The sequence below is a fragment of the Diachasma alloeum genome, unplaced genomic scaffold (genome assembly GCF_001412515.2).
Source record: "Diachasma alloeum isolate Michigan unplaced genomic scaffold, Dall2.0 Dall_scaffold_00648, whole genome shotgun sequence".
Lineage (NCBI taxonomy): Eukaryota > Metazoa > Arthropoda > Insecta > Hymenoptera > Braconidae > Diachasma > Diachasma alloeum.
This window is the reverse complement of record NW_021680780.1, coordinates 363,311-384,942: the sequence shown is the minus strand read 5'-3', so window position 1 is coordinate 384,942 and position 21,632 is coordinate 363,311. Positions and strand designations below refer to the sequence as shown.

General features: G+C 37.7%; 1 protein-coding gene across 2 annotated transcripts; it reads left to right on the top strand.

Annotated features, from left to right (window-relative positions):
* Positions 1-3,648: 3,648 nt before the first annotated feature.
* Positions 3,649-21,549, top strand: LOC107043961 (G protein-coupled receptor kinase 5). Of its 2 annotated transcripts, none has more exons than XM_015265687.2 (8): positions 3,649-4,039; positions 6,696-7,137; positions 10,973-11,068; positions 13,097-13,454; positions 15,620-16,526; positions 17,350-17,487; positions 17,730-17,858; positions 18,349-21,549. In XM_015265687.2, exons 2-8 carry the CDS (start codon positions 7,086-7,088, stop codon positions 18,439-18,441), a joined length of 1,773 nt encoding a protein of 590 aa, XP_015121173.1. In that variant the 5' UTR covers positions 3,649-4,039; positions 6,696-7,085; the 3' UTR covers positions 18,442-21,549. The 2 variants fall into 2 exon arrangements, with proteins under 2 accessions (XP_015121173.1, XP_015121172.1); XM_015265686.2 differs by lacking the exon at positions 3,649-4,039 and adding an exon at positions 4,175-4,496.
* The last annotated feature ends 83 nt before the right edge of the window (positions 21,550-21,632 follow it).

Below are 21,632 nucleotides of genomic sequence, written 5' to 3'. Positions count from 1 at the left end.
TAATTGCGTCGTAGTTTAATGAGAAATAAAAATCTATTAGACCTCGGTTTTTTGCTGGGTTATTGCTGAGAGAATGGACCACTCGAGGGGAGGGGTAATTGATGATTAATTTCGAGTCCGAGTTCTTGCTATGAGACATTTGGATTTTCTTTCTGCTCTTGATTGGGGTTTGACGTGTCATTTTTTATTGCTGCAAATGAAGAATAATTAATACGTGTTCGTTTCCGTCCGGACAATAACGCATGGCTAGCTTCTATTTGTGTTTGTATTTTATTTTTTATTGTTCAGGGGAATTCAAAAATTATCTGAAAAGAGCAATTGTTCAAGCATGGAGAAAATAATTTTTTTTGTTAGATTCACTGAAAATTCAAGCGATAATTTTATTCACTCTTGAATTGATTTTAGACTCAGTTTTTTTCAGCGCAAATGAAGAATAAAGAAGCATTTCCTTCGGGATAATAATGCGATTTTTATCAATTCTTTCTTATTTCATTATTCACTATTTTCGAAAATTTCAAAACTCCCAGAAAACTATACTTGTTTAAACACTATGGAGAAATCAATTTTCCGGTGAAATTCAATGAAAATTCAGTGCACAATTTTATTCACTTTTTATTTGACCTGAAATTCAATTTTTCTATACAACTTATTCTATTAATATGTTCTACAGAATTTCTTTGGCTCAAATTTTCCCAGTTTTTTCATTCTATTTCTTTTCATAAAGAAAACCCAACCAAAAAACGTGGAAAATTTGAGCCGAGGGAATCACCATTAACCGACAATTTATCTCCCTAAATAAATGAAAAATAAATAAGTAAATAAATAAATATAAAATCCTGACACCCCACTACCTCAGCATTCAATCACCTCCATCTCCGCCCCCAACTCTTCAAACCGCAAAAATCCCCAACTCCACTGCGAGATAAATAATTCAAACCATTTCAAGTAACCGATGCATCCCTTTTTAATCCGCTCCCACCACCCCGTGAAATGCTGAAACATCAAGCCCCCAGATGTTCCTCATCATGAAAAGGACCGAGTATAGAAAACGGCGCTCTGTGCCCCTGGAATTAAATTAATTTCAGGTCTACCCGTTGGCAGCGATGATTTCCCTGGAAGAAGTCCCATTCAATTTCCACTGAATGATATTCCTGAAAGCTCAAACTTGCACGATACACCGAGTAGTTTGGGTACGGTGTATTCAAGACGACACGAAGACATCAAGTTTATCGGGAAAATTCGTGGAACGCCAGTGACGGTATCTGAATTCCCGGGATTCCCCGGGTACCTTCTACCCATTCTGCAGAGATGTCGGGGGTGGGGGGTGAAAGTCGTATCATAGATGTACGGAATGGGCATTGTTTTCTCACCGAAACGTCAATTCAAAATAACGCGTCGTCGGGGGAACTCGATAAGAAAAAATTAATGGAAAAAGGAAAATTGGAAGGCTGTAACGGAGTCGGTCAGTGGTCGATGAATTTGATATCCTGCTTTCCATATCGATTGACACGGAGGTTTCACTCTCGTTTTTTTCTCGAGCTATTTCTGCACTTGATTGGAGTGCCCCTTGAAAAATGACGTATCTGCCCTATATCCCGGCGTGATGCCACGATGAGCTGGAAAAACGCGGTAATTGACTCAACAGAAGTGCGAGTTTCCCCCGGCCCCCCTCCACTGCCCGAATGAATTCAACAGAAATGTTTCATCAAGGCCCCTCCGGCCGTGGTAATTATCTGTCGTATCATTGACGAAATGAGCCACTCGCATTCCCTGAATATTTTACTGTTGAGGTATTTTGTGAGTGAAAAGGTTGGGAATACCTTTTGGGGGATTTGTATTTGTGTTCATTTTATGTTGATTTAAAAACCTCAGGCATTAGCAGGAATAGCCGTACAATTCATAATTGCCGTTAAATTTTAAACCGTATTATTCGTGTAATCACCAATTTAAATATTCAAAATCCGAATTATTTTATTCACCAATAATTCAGTAGCAAAGCCGTAAACCGGGTCAAGTCGATTTTGACTTTTGGCCAGTTTTTGATGAATATCGCAGAATCTAAGAGAGATGGCAACATTTTTCTCATGACCTTTTTTATAACCCTCAATTGACTCTACAACAAAGGTCATGACAAAAAATTTTCCATCTCTTTTAGATTCCGAGATATTCGTAAAAAACTGGCTAATAGTCAAAATATACTGAATTTAAGATTGGCGAATTTGCTGATTTTTTTTTATATATTTTTTTCGTATTAATGAGGTGATCTTAAATTATTGTAGTGTGAGGAGGACATATTTGGGACGGAATAATTTAGGATTCGGCGTAGGATTTTCCTCTCCTTATGACGTTTTATTCAAATTTCATGGAAATTCTGGGAGGCGAGCGGCGCGATGCACCTGAAGTCTGAGCACTAATTGGAATTCTTGGGAAATTGCTCAGATAAGTTCCCTCGGTTTTCACTTAGTAGTGATGCGTGGCACCGACTTTTGCGGGTCTCCCATACACTGGTGGAAGAGCTTATTTATTATCGACGAATGAATTTTGTTGAAGAGTTGCGTAAATTAGACTTCAAATGCATGACAGCAAAATTATCAACATGTAATAATTATTTATCCGGATAAAGTAAATGGTTTATTTGATTCTAGTGGGGAATTTATTTTCTTAGCGAAGCGGTAAAGGGTGATAAGTCGATAATTCTTTCGCCCTCTAAATCGCGCTGAAATTCGCTCCCCGGGAAATTTGGATTTTAAGAAGGAAATAGAAGCGAATATGATCGTTATGACGTTCAATTATTCCTTGAAAACTAATATAAATATAAACATTTTCCTAAATTTTCAAAGAATCGAAAATTCCGTGTAAATTAGTACTAAACATCCCCATTTTAATTGCAAATCCAAATAATTCGGGGAATCCCCGTTGCCCTGGTGTTAAAAAAAATCAAGAAATCATTGAATTTTCCTGAAATCCAAAATTTCATAATTCCCCCCCCCCCCCGAATCGCGCTAAAAGTCGTCCCCGAAAAATTCCCGGTCAACAATCTCCAGAAATTTCCCCAAAAAATCCTCCCCCCACAGATTCAAAAATTCCCGCACCCGCCTGTAAATTTGGATTTTAAGAAAACTTCAGGCGCATATGATCATTATAAAATTCAATTATTCTCTAAAAACCGATATAAATCACAAAAATTCAAATAAACATCCCCATTTTAATTGTAAATCCAATTAATTCGGAGAAACCGTCAAGAATTCATTGAATCCCCCTGAAACCCACCATTTAAAATTCCTTCCCCCCTAAATGGCGCTAAAAGTCGCTCCCCGGAAATTCAATTCCGTCGCAAAAATCCCCGAAGTCTCCCGCAAGTTCCGCCCCGCAAATTCAAAAATTCCCGCACCAGCGCGCGCACCGCTAGTTCCTCAACTCCCCACGTCCCGGTGGGGGTGTCACCACGGTAACTGACGCTCGATCCACGCCTAAGGTGTCTCCCCTCTCTCTCCCTTGCGCGGCGCGCGGCCTTTCGAAAATGCCTGCGTCCTCCTCCCTCCGCCGGATACTCGCCAACCAGCGCTGCCCCGCCCCCCACCCACCGCCGCAGAGTCGCACGCCACTCGGTTTTGATCGGTGCCTCCAGTGCACGGGCCTTAGCCAAAAGGTACGCCGGAGAGTGAGCACAAGACCCCCTTCACACACTCTCGATTAAAATCAACCCCTCCGCGTAACCTTTCTCCCCACTCGCGCAAAAAAAAAAAATCCACATAAACAAACAAAAATACTCATCCCCGCGACAATTACTTCACATCCCTCAATCCAACTACGTGTGTCCCGACGTCACCGTTAAACTATTGAAATCAATTCAATCGAAGTGAGAAAGAAAAAGTGACAAGAAACGACGAGTCAAAGTATTTTCCAGTGGCACAAATCAACAAATTTTTTCTCCCGATTAAAATTGTCCGTGTATTTGTGTACAACATCACTGGAACATCTCGGCATTCCAATTCACCGAGTGAAGATTGTGATGAGGGCCGGAGGGAAGCCGACTGAGGTGAGAAGTGTCCGATAACCCCGCAATTTTCCCCCGGAAAATCGAAACAGTAACAAATTGTTGTTTTCTTATTAATCGCCCCCCCCCCCCTGGTGTGTGTTTTGTCGGTGGAGACAAGTGTCTGTGTGTGTGTCGGCCATTGCTTCTCTCGCTTCCTACCGCACGGAGAGGAGAGCGAGGAGGACCCGAACCGCGCGCGCTCAACGTGTGTCAACTCTCTCCTCTTTTTCATCCAGGTTCTTTATTTTTGATCCCTCCACCCCGTGAGAACAGGGAGAGCCCCTGTCACCCCCGTATCGCGGATGAAGCGTGAATTTTTTTGAATTCACTCATTTGATGTGGCAAGTGTGTACGTGTGTCTCTTTGGAATCAAGTGAAAAGTCCCTGTGCATGTGTTTACGGCGTGGATTATGGTGGAAATAATGTTACCGGGCTGGATATGAGAGGAATTTCAACGGTGAGAGAGAATTATTTTTCATGTCTCATTAGGTTTATGAAAATCATTTATCATGGCTCGTAACCCTGTTGAGTCGGGAGTAAATTATCCTGGTCGTATCGTCTGGCCTTTTTTATTTCGGGGAGGAAGAGTCTGAGGGAAAAAGTTTTGAGTCGACGAACGGGGGAGGATTATCCCTCCGGTCTATCTCGGCCCTGTCCCCGTCAGCCCTCCCAATTTTCATCTCTCCATCATCGTTAGTTCGTACCTTTTATGCTCATCCTGGGTGTCTCATTTTTTTTTATCTCAGATATATTGAATACTCCAGTCTCAGCGACCCTGAGGCGTACGTGATCGGGTTGCTGAGGAGGACATGAGAAAGGTGGAGGAGTTTTCGTTGCGTTAGAATAAATAGAGAGGGAAATTGTATGGACGCCCTCGGGGGTGCGGGCCCTCCCTTTTCCTCCCCGTTGACCTGCACTTCCTGGCACTTTCTTTTTTTTTTATCAATTTTCCCATCGTCTGGCTTTCAGCGTTCATCAGTTAACTGCGGTGGAAAATTGAGTTTTTATGATGCATTAAGGTGACAGGAAACTCATTTCGGTCGCCGGTTTTTCGGGGGGAGCGATTTATGCGGGAGGGGATGTTGTTATCAATTAGGGGTTCTTCATAAATTTTCCGCTTTCTCCGCAATTTTTTTTTCGGTTTGAGGTAAACGACTGATGATCGATCAGTCGGAAAATTCAGAGGGAAATTTCTCGAGTTTTTTTTTGCTACTAGTTGTTTACAACTTTTTTTGAGAATTTCTGGGTGTATTTTTTATAAATCTTCAAAAAACACTAAAGTGATGGACAAATATCTGAAATTTTGGCCGATAATGGCATTGTTTGAGGGAGGATTGATGAAATAATTAAAAAATTGCAATTTTTCAAAATTACGAACATTTTATATAAATAATATAATATATAAACAGTCAATTTTTCACCGTAAACATTATTCACCCAAATCGCATCATTTGATCAGGAAATATCGCCGATTAACCGCGGTCACCCCGTTAAAATCATTGAATTTGTCAGGACGGGTTGAAATAAAAATCCCGACGAAATCCTGAGAACGATTTTTCTTTCAAATAATATTCAATTCCCCTGAATAAAAAGACTAGATATCGATTCCTTCCTGACCTCTTCCCCATTAAAAATTCAGCAATTCTATGTAAGGGTTTATAATCCAGCGCATGCATTTGGATTTCAGTTATTCTTTTTTTAGAATAACAAACTGGTGGATTTGAACGCGATAGATAAGAGAAAATCACTCGATAATTGTCCACATTAAGGGGAGACTAATATGAGTTAAAAGTCGCGGGCTATTGGAGTGAGATTTCTCATGCATCGAAGATCGATTATATATGTAAAAAAACGAATAATTAGTGCAAAAAAAATCAATTGTTTATTGTTTGTTCGTCCCACAGACTTCAATTTTTTAGCTACAGACGTTTTTTTCCAAATTTCTGAAAAAATGTGTACAATGACAATTACGAATTCGTTTTATTAAAATTCAGCTCCTACACAGTTAATTTCGTTTTGTTCAATGCAAAAATTTGCGCCACTAGAATATTTAAAATTATTTTCAAAATATTCTCGATTCTTTCAGGAAATTTTTCCGGGATATTTAACTTGAATGGTGCAATTTTTTATTAAAAAAATTACGAAATTAGCTGCGAAACTACTTCATTGACACAACTAGTTTCACAGATGAAAATTGATAATTGTAGGAGAAAACAGAATTTTAAAAGTTCATACAGACACAGGGGTTCCGGTTCCCCTTAATGCTATTTTCTCATCCGAATGAGAAAGGAACAGGACAGACGTTGTACAGGAATTTCTCACCGTCCATTTTTTTCCCTTCAATTCCATTATATTTTCCAAGAGGGAAGCATTGCGTGTAGATATCCCCTGCATACCACCAGCGCGCCATGCCAGTGGGTACCCCTTTCTCCGGGTTGTACCTCGCGTAATCCTGGGGAGAATCCTTTTACGTTGGAATTGTGGAACATTTCTGTACGAACGTGAAACAAGGGGAAATAAAAATGGGAGAGAGGAGCTGTGTGTAAGCCCTGGATTTATGGAATTTTCATTTATCTCAGCACGTGGTTGCCCCGTTCGCCACAAATATTCAAACTAATTTTCATGACTTTTTTTTCCTACCCCTTTGTTGTTGCAGATTGCAAGGAGAGATTTCTGTAAACTAGGAAACAAGTTCTGAGGGAGGAGGAACAATATAAATAACTCGGGAGAGAAAAGTTATTCGTGAAACAATTGGATTTTTTTTTTTTTCGTTGAAAGTTTTCGATAGAGTGAGGGAGAAGGCACGAAGGAGGAAAAATAATACTTGAGAGGGACAAATTGGAGGAAGGAGTGAGGGGGTTTTTGTGGCCCCGTTGGGCGCAGATGGGAGCTGGTCTTGAAGAATCCGACTGGGTGATTGTACCCGGAGTTGGAAGTACGTTTTTTGATAATACTGTTGGGAATTGGACGAGCACACGTCCACACCCACGACGCAAAGGTTATTCTAACATAATCAGGCCGATTAAACTCGATCAAGCTGGAATTGATGGAGTTGGAGAATATCGTAGCCAACACTGTTTACCTCAAGGCGAGAGAAGGTAATTAGAGACGTCATTTGCATGAGTGCATTATCGATTAATTTTTAGCCGTGGATTTTGCGAGGAGATGGAGATGGATGGAGTGCGTACTATTATCCACTGTTGGGGAAACGTTGAAATTTTATGGACAGTTGAGCGCGGTTTAGGGGAAATGAGTTCATGAAATTACAAATTTCATGGGTAATTCACTGAAATTTCACGTTTTTTAGCAGCGGGAAGACGAGAATTTCTTAATTTCCTTGAGTTTACAGTGAAAACGTGAATATTCAGTACCAAATTATGCGGAATTTTCAATTAATTGGACATTTTCAAACATGTTTACCTTGTTTTTACTGATTTTCGTGGAATAATTGCACTGAAATTTCCAATTTCCTTCAGTTTTACCGTTAAATGAATTTCTGCGTGCGACACGCTGCGTGTGACATGTTGCGTGTGACACGTGTGGTAGTGGAAATAGCCACAGCGAATTTTGAATTTTCAATGACGAAATTCCTCGAACTTTCAGCCGAAAATTTTGAACAGTGTAATTTTCAGGTGAATGACATTGAATTCAACTAAAACATAAAATTTCAGGATGCACTGAATATTCAATGAAATTCCAAATTTTTGCACCAAATCAAATTTAAATTTTCAATTATTTTAAATTTCAAGAATATGTTTTTCCCGAATTCTCCTGATTTCTGTGAATTTCCGTGGAATAATTGAACTCAACTTCACAGTGTTCACCGATTTTTCCATAAAATTTCGAATTTTTTATTATGAAATTCTCTGTAATTCCAGTGAAACTATAATGGGACGAACAATCCAAAGGACTGTGCCGAAAATTTTGTTAGTTTATAATAGATCGTGGATCGGTATAAATTTTCTCGTTCGTTATCATTTGAATAAATATTGTTGTTTCGTTCTTTGAGAATTTACAAATGACGCTTACCCAATACCTGCTCGATCATCAGTTTTCTGGCGATGATTGATGATTAAACAGATATTCTCATAAAATTTTGCACAATTGTTCATTGATTTTTAATACGACTCATTCGCGGAATTGAAAAATTGATGATCAGTCGTTTAATGATCACGTCGATCATTAATTTCCCCAGAAATTAATGATAATTTTCAACATCAAAAGCCTAAATAATGTTGTAACTGAACATTAATTACGAGGTTAATGCCATTGACATGTCTGGACTGACATTTAAATGGCCGTGACTATTCGCACCATTGCGTGAATCACTCCCGTACACTCCATACACTCCACGCATGCGTGAAGTTTGTGTGTTTCACGCAGCCGAATTTTCATACTGCTGTGTATTTCTCGCAGTTGAAGTTTCATACTACTGTGTATTTCACGCATTTGAAGTTTTATACTACTGTGTGTTTCACGGAGTTGTATTTTTATACTACTCTGTGTTTCACGCAGTTGTATTTTTATACACTTGTGTGTTTCACGCACTTGTAGTTTTATACATCAGGATTGCATTTTTCCACTTCCTACACCCTATACAAGATGAATTAAATTAGTTTTTTTGGCACTTTCGTTTTCCAAGATTATCTCGGAAACTATGAGAGATAGAGCCTTAAAACCAAATTTGGGTCCCCTATAGGCAAGTGGATGGCTCAGAATTGCGTTTTTCCACTTCCTACACCCTATACAAGATGAATTAAATTAGTTTTTTTGGCACTTTCGTTTTTCGCGATCATCTCGGAAACTGTGAGATCCGATCAATTAGCCCCTCATGTATAGATATTCCAAATTTTTATTTTTTTCCTCATTGAAGTAGTTTTGAAAAAAATTGCGAGCTAATAAAAAACATTTGCTAGTTAGGACTTTTTTTTAGATAAATTTTTGAAAAATCTCCCCTGAAAAAAAAGGCGTTAGCCCCCCTACTTCATTATTTCCAAAAAATTTTATCACCAATCGGTAGCAAATTGTTTGAAGATTTTTGCGAGTTAAGAAAAAATCGTCAGTGCACTCCTATTGTGTAAATTAACAATTCCAATTTCAACTGAAAACCAGAGTTGATGACCAGAGTTTGTAGCAGAGATGTCAGACAAGATATGAATGTTTTTTTTGGCTCAAATGAAAGAGCGGGTCGAGAAATGGCGTGCTAGGACCTCTAAAGATGAATTCTAAGAGAATTCTAAGAGAATTAGAATTTAGAGAGAAAAAATTTCCGTTTCACCCAGCCGGGAATCGAACCCGGGTCTCCCAGATACGCGCCGGGCACTCTTACGCGTATAAAAATGCAACTGCGTGAAACACACAGTAGTATAAAAATACAACTGCGTGAAACACACAGTAGTATAAAACTTCAACTGCGTGAAACACACAGTAGTATGAAACTTCAACTGCGTGAAATACACAGCAGTATGAAAATTCGGCTGCGTGAAACACACAAACTTCACGCATGCGTGGAGTGTATGGAGTGTACGCGAGTGATTCACGCAGTGGTGCGAATAGTCACGGCCCATTTAAATCCTCAATAATAACAGGACTAGACGTTAATTAGAATATTAATGGCATGGACATGTCTAGGCTAAAGTTAAATCCCATAAGATTAGGCCCTAAAGAATAACTTGCCAAAGAGACTGAGGAAAATGAATTAATTCAGCGAAATTTCGTATCATGATTATGAAATTAAATTAAATCAAGACAGTTTTATTTTAAGAAAGAGACAAGGGCGTCTTAATTAACGTCTTCAGGTCTTAATTTAAGACCCACTTTCCCGGAATAAAAACCCATCCTATCGCTGGAACTGTCCCACATCATTATCCTCAACCGATAAAACCCCAGTAGAAACAATAAATGCACAAACGATGGAGTAATTTACGTCAAACATTTCACTGAATTGGGGACATCACTGGAATTTCTAGTTTTCCGGGCGGTTATCTCAATATTCAAGGAAGGGATAAATTCTTATCAGTGACGTCGATGCGTCAGAGCCCAGTGAAAAAGCGGCTAAATCAATTACCTTAACTGACAAAAGTCCACAGTCCCGGTTTCTCATTTTCTCTACTCAACCGCTCTCTCCCAACTTTGACACTTAATTTGCGGGGAGGTGAGTGAAGGATGAGTGGAAAAAAAGTTCACTCTATCTTTCATTGTCTCGTGATAATGGCTACTACCTACGCACGGCTGTTCACTAGCTGTCTCAAGCGCACTGAAATTCCCCCCTCCACGAGACCTTTTTTTATCTCTCAGTCTCGTGCCTGATTGTGTATATTAGAGGTTCTCGACCTCGTGTAATGCGAAGAGTAATGCGAGGTTTTATTGAGATCTTTTGAGTTTTTTTGATAGACCAGATGCAACTCTGCTTTACTTCCCTCTTAATCATTTCCGGAGGGAAATAAAGTATTGAAGAGGGAGTGGAAAATCGTTTTAATTTAGTGATGGAGTTGAACAGTTTCTGAATTCCTGATTGATTTTAGGGACATACGTTTAGAGAAATTTTTTATTAATTATTTATTTTATCAATTGTTTATTAAATATTAATTGTTGATAATTGTTCAATGAGATGCGTCTAATCATCACGAACTTAACATCGGAAAAATAAAATTGCAAAATTGTTTTTTTCATTTTAAAGGCATTTTTTCAGACTTGCAGAAGATTTTCATTTTTTTCCATTCCATTAGACAAACTGTAGATGAAGAAAATAAATAAATTTCAATCCAAATTAAATTAAATGATTAATTTATTAGAGTGAATAAATTTCGAATACAAATCTATTTATTATCGATGATTTAGGTTTAAAGAAATAGAATAAATCTTTAGTGGATAAGCCGCACTTATTGCAACATTATTAAACGAATGAAGCAAATAAAAATAAATCGTGTTTAGGTGGTGGTGACAGCAACAAGGGGAAGAGTAAGAAATGGCGAAAGATATTGCAATTTCCCCACATATCACAGTGCATCGGCCTAAAAGATAAGCTTGGTAAGTAAAAAACCTCAAGAATTCCTCACAATTATTCACTAAAAACTGACCACTGTCCACTGATACCCCAAAATTCTCTCCAAGCATTATAAAAAACGAAAAACATTCGTCGATATCAGATAGGATAAGTGAGCTGTGAGACGGGACAGTGAATTCCCGTGTACAACTCCCTCGTTTATTTTCATCTGTTCTATTGTACATCGGTTTCAACAGAAAAAAAATACATTGAGCATATGCACACTGCAGTAGCCCACTGTGTATTTACATTGTTATACAACATTATAAAGTTTATTTCTTTGAGTAACAGGGGAGAGCGCGATAGCTTTGTGATTATTGCCCAAACAAGACCAGCATCACTGAGCAGTTTTGTTATCTCTGGTCGTGCACGAGACTACGTAAAAATTTGTTTTATTAACCTGTTGCCAGTTACCATTGTTTTGACAGGGTATCTCTATTCATTTCCATTACGTCCGCGGATTTTAACACTTAATTTAATGTTTCGCTGTCATTAAAACGTTACTGAAGGGTTTTACTGTTGTGGCCATGGGGTTTAATTATTTTTTCATTAGGTTTTATTGCTCTCTCTCTCTCGGGTTCTATCTGGTTTTATTCGGTATTCAATTGAAGCTGAGGACTATTTCATGGCAATTGAACAGAATTTTACTGGCATTTGAAATGAGTAATGAAAGCACATTGACAATTTTATTTATAATTTGCAATTATTAATGAAATATTAATATAAATGAAAATAAAACTGATTGGGATGATGGAATAAAAATATTGAAAGAGATTCCTATTATTTTTAAAAATATTTCTCTAGATCAAATTCCTCGATTAATATTTAACTCATTACGTTTTATCACCGAAGAACAGTGAATAATAATCAATATTAAAATAAGTAATTCATAATATTTCTGTAAAAAATATTCTTCTACATCAAATTATTCAAATAATTCAAATAATATTTCACCCAACTGTCTTCAATCAACCCTAAAGTACCCAATCTTTTCTTCCGAAAGATTGAGAGCTGAGCGACAAAATCAATCTCCAAAAATGAAACAATTTTTTCTTCATCAATCTGCTCCCTTTCGAGATTACTCGTGGTCAATAAATGCCATACTGGGTGTTCTCTCGACCCTCCGCTGACCTCGTGTTCGCATTATCGCATCCCTTGCCCTCCTCCACTCATTCCTCCATCTCATTTCGCTATTCACCCAGGGGGAATCCCTTTGTCGTTGGAGCACTTCAAAGCAACGGGGCTTGGATATGTTCACTCACGAGGAAAAATGAATTTTTTAGGATGTTTTTATCATTTTCCCCCCTTGTCCCACCCTACCCTTCCACCAATCATTGTTAATTAAAAGCCGAGGAGGCCTCGGAATAAACCGCTCTCACCTGAAGGTGAAACACAGGACAAAGGCTAATTGAGGCTGAGGTCTTGTGTTTGATGCAGCTCGTTGCACTCAACGGTCTCTGGTGGAGGTATTTCTGTAGCAGACGATCGATTGATTCTGGTCAATTATCGGGGGCTCATTTTTGGGGGGGCAATTTCATCGCTGCGGATAATTCATTTACAAAGTGTTTGCATGCTGTTGTTGTTTGGTTGAGTGCATCCAGAGGAATGAGGCATTTAAAACGAATGAAACGTCGGGACCTTTCCGCCGTTCTGTAAAGATGATGAATGATAATGCCACTACAGACCAGAATTCATGTATGTAAATTAACCGCTCGTGAAATTTTCAGCCTCTCGTAACGATGAAGATTATCCCCCCATTTTTCAGTGCAGCATTGTATTTGAAATTCAATTTTTCGCGTAATAAATTCACGAAGTTACGACGAAGTTGAAGCTTGAGACTTTGTTTAGTTTTTTTCCCCCAGCGATCCAATTTTTTTCAGCATCTTGTCGCGCATTTTCTTCTTGAAACGTTAGAATATTTTAAAGTGACGAGTTGTGCGACAATTTAAAGCAATTTGTACTGTTTCATGTGATGTTAAAAATAACAGGTGGATTTTTTTTTTACATTTCAGACATTAGATACGGCTATTTAGTTGATCAACAGCCAATAGGACGTCTATTGTTTCGTCAGTTTTGCCAGGATCGTAAGCCATCCTATCACCGTTACAATTTATTTCTCGATGCCATTGAAAAGTACGAGATTGAATTGGATGAAAATCGAACTGAACTTGCCAAAGTACTGTTTGAACAGTATCTCAAGAGTGAAGGATCGGAGGTTGTCGATATACTCAATGACTCAGTGATATCGCAGTGTGAGGAGCGTCTTGGTACTGGTGGGAGAGAACTATTCACTGAGGTCCAGCAGACTGTTAAAAATTTTCTCGCTGGTGAACCATTCTCCCAGTTTCTCACGAGTTTCTACTTCTACAGGTATTTAATCAACCCTCTTGATAATAATTTACAGCTATTTCTGTCGGTTCTCTCGGTGAAATTAATCAGGTTCTGTACATTCATTCCATATTCATTCGTTTTCCATAGGAAAAGGCTCATTAATTTTTTTTTAGTACGAGTGAATAAAACTTTTTCCGGGGAATTTTTCTTTTCATGACCGAGTTATGAGTTGAAATGGAGTTGAGATAACTCTGCGGTATTGGAGCTTTCAATTGATGTCATTAGCACGATTCAGGGGAAACTTTTTGATGAATACGTTCGATGGTATTCAGAAACAATTGGAGTGGAGAGAGGAATCAACGATTCAGTGGAAATAATCAGGTGTTGATGAATAGTTGTTAATATTTGGGAGGAGTTTTTCTGCAAATTTCCATTCTGCATTCGAAATGTTCACACGATTGCTGAAATTCAAGGGCAAAATTTCTGAGAGCCTTACATTTCATCTCCGACAATGAATCACATTCAGCAATTAAAGTCAATATTTCCATGGGAAAGCTGAAAGCTCCACAACTCTCAGCAATAAATTGAAGAAGCTAGGAAGCTGTAAAGCTGTGCAAAATGCCTCGACCTTTTATTATTCCCCTGAACCCCGCCACGAAAGTAGTTTTCTAAATGATTAAAAAAACAACAACAAAGTTACAGTCATGAAACCCAGAGGGTTGAGCAGAAGATCCAGACAGCGTCTCTTCAGTGAGAAATGGGATAACTGGAGAAGAGATCAATGATTTTCGATGAAACTTTCTTCGAATAGATGGCACACTAAAAGTCGCGCTATTTTAAGTAAAAATTGCAAAAGAATATTCTACTTGAACCCAAAATATTACACTTCTTTCTACAGTTATTGAATTTTCTGGTAGAATGCGGATGACAATTTCTAAAAACCCAAAACACCGTACGATTACTAAAATTCATGAGCCAAATTTCCAAGAGATTTTTATTCCATCGATGAATCACATTCAGCAATTAAAACCACTATTTCCATGGGAGAGCTGAAAGCTTCACAACTTCCAGCGATAAATTGAAGAAGCTAAAAAGCTGTAAAACAAATTGCCTCGACCTTTCGTTATTTCCCCGGAACTCCCCACAAAAGTAGTAGTAGTTTCCAAATGATTAAAAAAAACAACAACAAAGTTAAAGTCATGAACGTTGGGTTGAGCAGAAGATCCAAACAGTGTCTCTCCAGTTGTAATCTATGACACTACTTTTAAGAACCGTATTCAGTGAGAAATGGTATAACTGGGGAAAAGATCAATGATTCTCGGTCAAGCTTTCCTCGAGTGGGTGGCCCAGACTGTCTAGGGGGGGTACAGTGGGAGCTACTGAGACTTTGAGTCGAGTAATTCTTTCTCTCCCTCTTGGTACGAGAAAAGAATCTGGACGTCGGCCAAGCCAGTTTTACTCCCTGCTTTGTTATCCAAAGTACAAACCAAAAGTCATTTTAATTTTCATTTACCTCTTTTCTTTTAAACAATAAAGTTGAATAAAGTCATTACCATTATTCACCAACTTTCATTTACCCCCCCAGGGGCTTTATTTTTCCCCCTGCATATTGATACTTACGAATGAATTTAATCTCCCCGTTTTTCACGTCTCACGTTTTATTCAACATTCATTTTACCCCCATCCAGCCACTTTATCGCCCACTCTTTTAGAAAAAAAATGTAATTTCATGGACAGTTGACTGCCAATTTTCAGGACAATGACACTGAATGCAATTTAGGGGGGAAAAATTGTGAAATTTCAGGTTTCACTGAAAATTCGGTAAAATTGCAGAATTTTGAGCGGCTTAAAGACGAGAAGTCCGTAATTTATTTGAATTTTCAGTGAAAATTCATAATTTACAATTATGAATTATTTTTTCTAAAATTTCATAATTTTTTTTCCCCTAAATCGCATTCAGCGTCACTGTCCTGAATATTCAAGAATATATTTACCGCAATGTTATGGTTTTCTGTTCATTTTCATGGAAAAATGAAACGGAAATTAATAAACTATAAGTTCTGTTTGATTTTTCCCAGAAATTTCTTGAAATTTCCGTAGTTATTGAATTGGATAAAAATTTCCGAAAAGTCGTACCGAAAATTTGAGACGAAAAATTGTCAACAGTCCAACTGCACTATTCATGGATAAATATTTCTTTAAAGGTACCTACAATGGAAGTGGCTAGAAGCCCAGCCAGTAACGTACAAGACCTTCAGGATGTATCGTGTCCTTGGAAAAGGCGGTTTCGGCGAGGTATGTGCCTGTCAAGTGCGTGCAACTGGTAAAATGTATGCCTGCAAAAAACTCGAGAAAAAACGTATTAAGAAGCGAAAGGGCGAGGCCATGGTGCTCATTGAGAAGAACATACTCCAGAAGATAAATTCAAAATTTGTCGTATCACTTGCGTACGCTTATGAAACTAAAGATGCACTGTGTTTAGTATTAACGATTATGAACGGTGGTGATTTGAAATTTCATATTTACAATATGGGTGGTGAGCCGGGCTTTGATATCAATCGTGCTAGATTTTACGCAGCTGAAGTTGTGTGTGGACTTGAGCATTTGCATCAGCAGGGCATTGTTTATCGTGATTGTAAACCCGAAAATATACTGCTCGATGATCATGGACATGTGAGAATATCGGATCTTGGATTGGCGGTTGAAATACTCGAGGGGGATATGGTTAGGGGTAGAGTTGGTACTGTTGGTTACATGGCACCGGAGGTCATTGACAATGAGAAGTACACATTTTCACCTGACTGGTTCAGCTTTGGTTGCTTACTCTATGAGATGATCGAGGGACAGGCGCCCTTTCGTGCTAGGAAGGAGAAGGTCAAGAGGGAGGAGGTGGACAGACGGGTTAAGGAGGATCAGGAAAAGTATTCGGCGAAGTTCACGGAGGAGGCTAAGAGTCTGTGCCAACAGTTACTTAAGAAGAATCCGAAACATCGATTGGGATGCAAGTGCGGGAGGCATGGGGCTAAGGAGGTGAAACTGCAGAGCTTCTTTCAGTGTTTGAATTGGAAGAGGGTCGAGGCCGGTATGTGGGAACCACCGTTTGTACCGGATGTGAGTAGGTGTCCTTTGCATATTTATTTCCCTTCTTTTCTGGGTATTTTAATGATTTTATCGTGAGACTCTTGAGGAATAGGCTGTTAACTAATCAACATGGAGCATTTCGGCATTTTAGTATGGGATAATTCATGACGTGTATTGTTTTAGAATAATCTTTGATCGATAACGTTTGAAAAATCTTCTTTACGATTATCTCCAGGATTTTAATAGGTGCGACATTTCGATTGTTATTTTAGCTTCATTAGGCTGGAAGGAATCACAACATTTACATTTCAAATATGAATAAAACCTCGAATTCGAAATGAGAAAAAATTAATCTGCAAACTGTGTCTAAAATTCATTATGTAGAAGCATGTAAATTCCATTAAAAACAAATAAATTGTGCTCAATCATCGGGCTTCGAGTTACATCGTCCGATAATTCGTCTTCAATTCCTCTTCATTTCAACAATTACTTAAATATTACAACAACAACTACTCTATAATCACAGACATCATCAGCCAAAATAAAAAAAAGATTTTTCAACATCATAAAATGCAATATTTATCGTACACTGTTTGATTCCCTAACTTCCCCATTGATGGATAATACGGTAATGAAATGTCTACATGATGAATTGTCCGTGCAATATTTTTTTTTGCATTGAATGCCGTATTGAACAGAGATGTTGAACCCTTTTGAAGATTTACATGATAAAGATCACGTCTCGTGCACTATTGACAATTCATTTATACTCAAGAGCACTTGAAATTTATTGTTGAGCATGAGGGGGTTGTGGACTCGGTTTGAATTTGAAATCCATTCCTGTTATTTACAGCCTCACGCTGTTTATGCTAAAGATGTGCTGGATATTGAACAATTCTCAACCGTCAAAGGTGTGAATTTAGACGCCAGCGATGACACTTTCTACAGCAAATTCAATACGGGGAGTGTTTCCATTCCCTGGCAGACTGAGGTGAGAAATAGAAAGTTACCAAAATTTCTTGGTACCTGGTGTAAGGTGCCGAGTTAATCCTCGATTTGGAGAGATTATCGAATGTCATCGCGAATGAATGTCGAAATTATAGCCGTGATGATTTCTCTAACGGTATTCGTGTGGCAGATTAAAGTTCAGAGGGTTAACTCTCTCTTTTCGATGTACGAAAGTGCGAGGAATTTGGCTCATCTGCGTCATTCTTAATGTTTATTCTATTTTAGATGATTGAAACTGAGTGCTTCAAGGAGCTGAATTTCTTAGGACCGAATAGCACACCGACACCGGATTTGTTGGTGAATTATCCACCGGTTAATAATGAGAGTCGCGGCTGTTTTCCATTTAGAAGAAAGGTGAGGATAAGATAATTCAAAATCCTCCTGTTCTGTTACGTTTCACTAATCCATAATTGAATGAAAAATCCTGAAATCCTTGAACTCACTTCTCCCTCTCGAAATATCCTGCGGTAAATTTATATCAAGTGACAGTTCCTTTGAATTTCAATGAATTTCCTCGATTATTCCATAAAAATGAATTGAAATCAGGAAAATTCCGTTAAATATATTTTCGAACTGACAATTAATTGAAAATTCTGCGTAATTTGACAATGAGTATTCATGTTTTCATCGAAAATTCAAATAAATCGAAGAATTCTCGGCTTCCAGCTGCTGAAAGCTTAGAATTCCCTCCAATTCTCCACGATATTTCATGATTTGTTTTCGCCCCATCAAATTAAATGGCCCTCACCTGAAAATGACTCCTAAACGCCCCCTGAAAATTAATTTCCCTTCACCAGTGCACTTCAACCACCAGAAAAATCTCAACAAAACCATTTTTTTCCAGAAACAAAGCGCAAGAACACGTGAAATTCCATTATCCGAGTGCCATCTGCTTGAACTGTCACAGAGCCAAAGTTCCGAGATGCCGGCCAGCTGATCCAGGATTAATTCGGGAAATCCGAGTACACCGACTAAACGGTCGGACGATCCCTCGCGATGCTGCATCTGAGTTGAGAATTCAATTAAACAAGAGGAGTGTGTCAAGTTGAAAAAAAAGCCAAACGGCTGAACAAGAGGGAATTGAAGGAGAAAAATATGCATTGAATTGAATTAAAGATGGTGTCTAGATGCACAAAAGCCATCGGTCGACGTCCTGTGACGCTGCAACGAGCAAAATACACGCGAATCCCTGGGCTGTTACGTAAGCACATTCTTGGGACGCACACAATTATTAAAAATACACACAGATGGTTCAAATGAATGATGCACACAAACATTGAAAAGAAAAATGAAGAAAAAACATACACAACCGAATATGGGAGACGAACGTTCCAGCCATTTGACGCACGTACAAACACAACTCAATGCACTCATCTCATTAAAATATCTCTCTCCCCTCTCCTTTTTATTTTCTCAACTCAATACGTCGTTGAAGATCTGGAAAACTCGTTGGAGCATTTAATTTATCGTGTCATTAATTTTTATCTTCACTCTCATGATGGAAACAAAGTGAGTTTGATGTGCATTACGAATCTCTTGCCCCTGATCGTATCTGTTGGGGGAAAAAATCGTGTGGTCTGATGAATCAAAGGTCTGAACAAAAAAAAATTAACTTAATAATAGTCATTTGCAATTTTTCTTTAGATAATAGTGGAATTAACGTCGGGAAATAGACGTTTCATGTGGAGTCAATAATGTTTAAAATCACTGGGCAATTCTAATTACTTTTAACTCTATTCTATTCTTATTTTTTTTAGAATCGTTGGCTCTTCGGTTTATATTTATTGAATATAAGTGATGGGGAGTCAATGAATACTTCGTTGAATGATCATTAACTGGGTTGTCAGAGTTTTTGCATTTTAAATGCAGGAAAAAATGAGGAAGAGTAATGATAAAATGCCAAACGTGCTGATCTGATCGTGCTCAACAAGTGGAATTGAGGGCACGTGTCATTAACACATGTCGGATCTCGTTTTTTTTTAATTACTGGAATTGGGAGGGGTAGAACAATCATGCCTAGGTATCGGTGTATAACAGAAATTGATGATAACGAATAGTTGATTGAAAAAATTTAGTGCAATTTCGTTCGTTTTTTTATACTCTTTTCTGCTCTACTTTTGTCACTTGTTGTTTCTTTCCAATGATGAAATTGACAACGAATAATTTGTTAGTAGATTAGTTCTGTGAACTTCATAATGAGCACACATATTGCTGTCGTGTAAACGAATGAGATTCGTTATAATTTAAGTTTATTTTTTATTCACACGAGGGAAAAATGGTTTAATTTATAAATGTGTAGGTGTTTCTTTTTTCCCCACGTGAGATTGACTTTTATCATTCCAGAAATCGTAATTTTGTTTTTCTCACATCATTTCTCAACCTCTGTCTGTTGTATTGACGTGTCTTCTGTGTCAATGTGTGACTGGCCATTTGGAAGCACTGTCTCAAATTATTGCGATTAATTTTTCACGATTCATCTTTCATTTCTCATTTCTATCGGTAAATTAAGTACAATGTCGGTGTAAGCGTTTAGATGTGTAAAATAATACTTATTTATATATTATACATAATTAGGTGGTAATTACGATGGGATGGAAACAAAGTAGTTGTAAGAGGAGGGGAAAACACTCATGATGACGGTATAATGTGACAACTCTTATAGCCGTCCTCGATTTTTCGATTAATATGAAATTGTACGTACTTTATTATCTTCACGTACGTTATTGATTTATGAAACAATGTCTTGTTTGTAAATACGGGAATTCATGGACGTGATTGGTTCGATGGCATTTTGCACATTTACAATTTCAGGATTTGAATTAGGGGATTAGAGTGGGGAGAAATTAATGGGATGGACCTTGCAATGGGATTTATTTGGAAATATTACGTTTTCGGAATTTTTTATGCTGCGAATAACAAATTCCACGTGAATGGGATTAATCGACATTTGTTCAATGTTATACGACTGACACTTTTCTTTATAAAGACATGTTTAGCTCAAATTTCGTTAGTTTCGTTATTTGAATTAACAACGGCAGAAAAATGTTGAGAAGAATTTTTTTTAATTCTCCCGAGTGAATGAGAAATTGCAAATTTGGGACATTCATTGGAATCCATTGTATTATCGATCCTTTGACAATAGTGCAAATAACGTCGAAAAATAGACTCCTGAATTTTAAGTTTGCTCTCATTCAAGTGGAATTGTTTTTCATAATGAAGAAAAAAAATAGATTGAAATTTTAAAATTGCAGGGAGTCTCTCACAAAATCATCAACTAAAAAATAAACGGCCTCTAACGCTTCAAGTGTTCTGTTTCGATAGAGGAAATCATTAGAAACTCCATTGAACTCAATTATACACTCGATTAGTCTCCATCGAAGTAGCTGTAATATTTAATGGATTTTGCCAAGGCCTACTCAATTTCGTTAACAATTTTTACTGAATTCAAATGTCATAAGTTGGAATTCCAAAGCCAGTTGATGATTATCGCTGATATTTGCTGATAATTCGCCGAAAATGAGCCGAATTTTCAAAATGACTGACGTTATCCATATAGCTTTCTTTTTACATCAAGACACTAGTCATCAGAACAACTAAAAAACAAATGAACAAACGTCAGTGGTGATTGATGAAAATTTCGGCAATCGATAATAATGAAGTAAACAAATACACACAACTTAGCACAAAGCATTATGTTCTGTTCAACGCGCCTCGACGAAGCCAAATAACAATTCTTTTGTAATCTTCTATGTTGTACGAGAGAAACGATAAATCACGTGGACAAAGTTATAAATATATAAATACGTAAATCATAAAGAACAATTTAATTTTCTTTTTCCAAGTTATTAAACGGATATTATATACGTTATGTATTTATAGCTTCGAATTTATACATACCAATTGTAGATTAAAATCGTATAATCGTACATGTTGGCCTTTTTTGTGTACTGCAAAGTCGAAAATACTTCCCTTTAATAATAAGTGAATGTCGTAAATATGAGACGAAGTTTGGAGGAGAAATTGATTCATTTTATGACTATAATACTGATGAAGTGTCAATAATTATCTCAAGTACAGGTGATTACGGAGTTTCCCTTCTCTGACTGTTGAAAATTTTTGGCTGAAATG

Coding starts and splice junctions, on each gene's coding strand:
- LOC107043961 (XM_015265687.2), top strand. CDS start 7,086: ATGGAGTTGGAGAATATCGTAGCCAACACTGTTTACCTCAAGGCGAGA. Junction 7,138..10,972: donor TTACCTCAAGGCGAGAGAAG/GTAATTAGAGAC, acceptor AATCGTGTTTAG/GTGGTGGTGACAGCAACAAG. Junction 13,455..15,619: donor ACGAGTTTCTACTTCTACAG/GTATTTAATCAA, acceptor ATTTCTTTAAAG/GTACCTACAATGGAAGTGGC.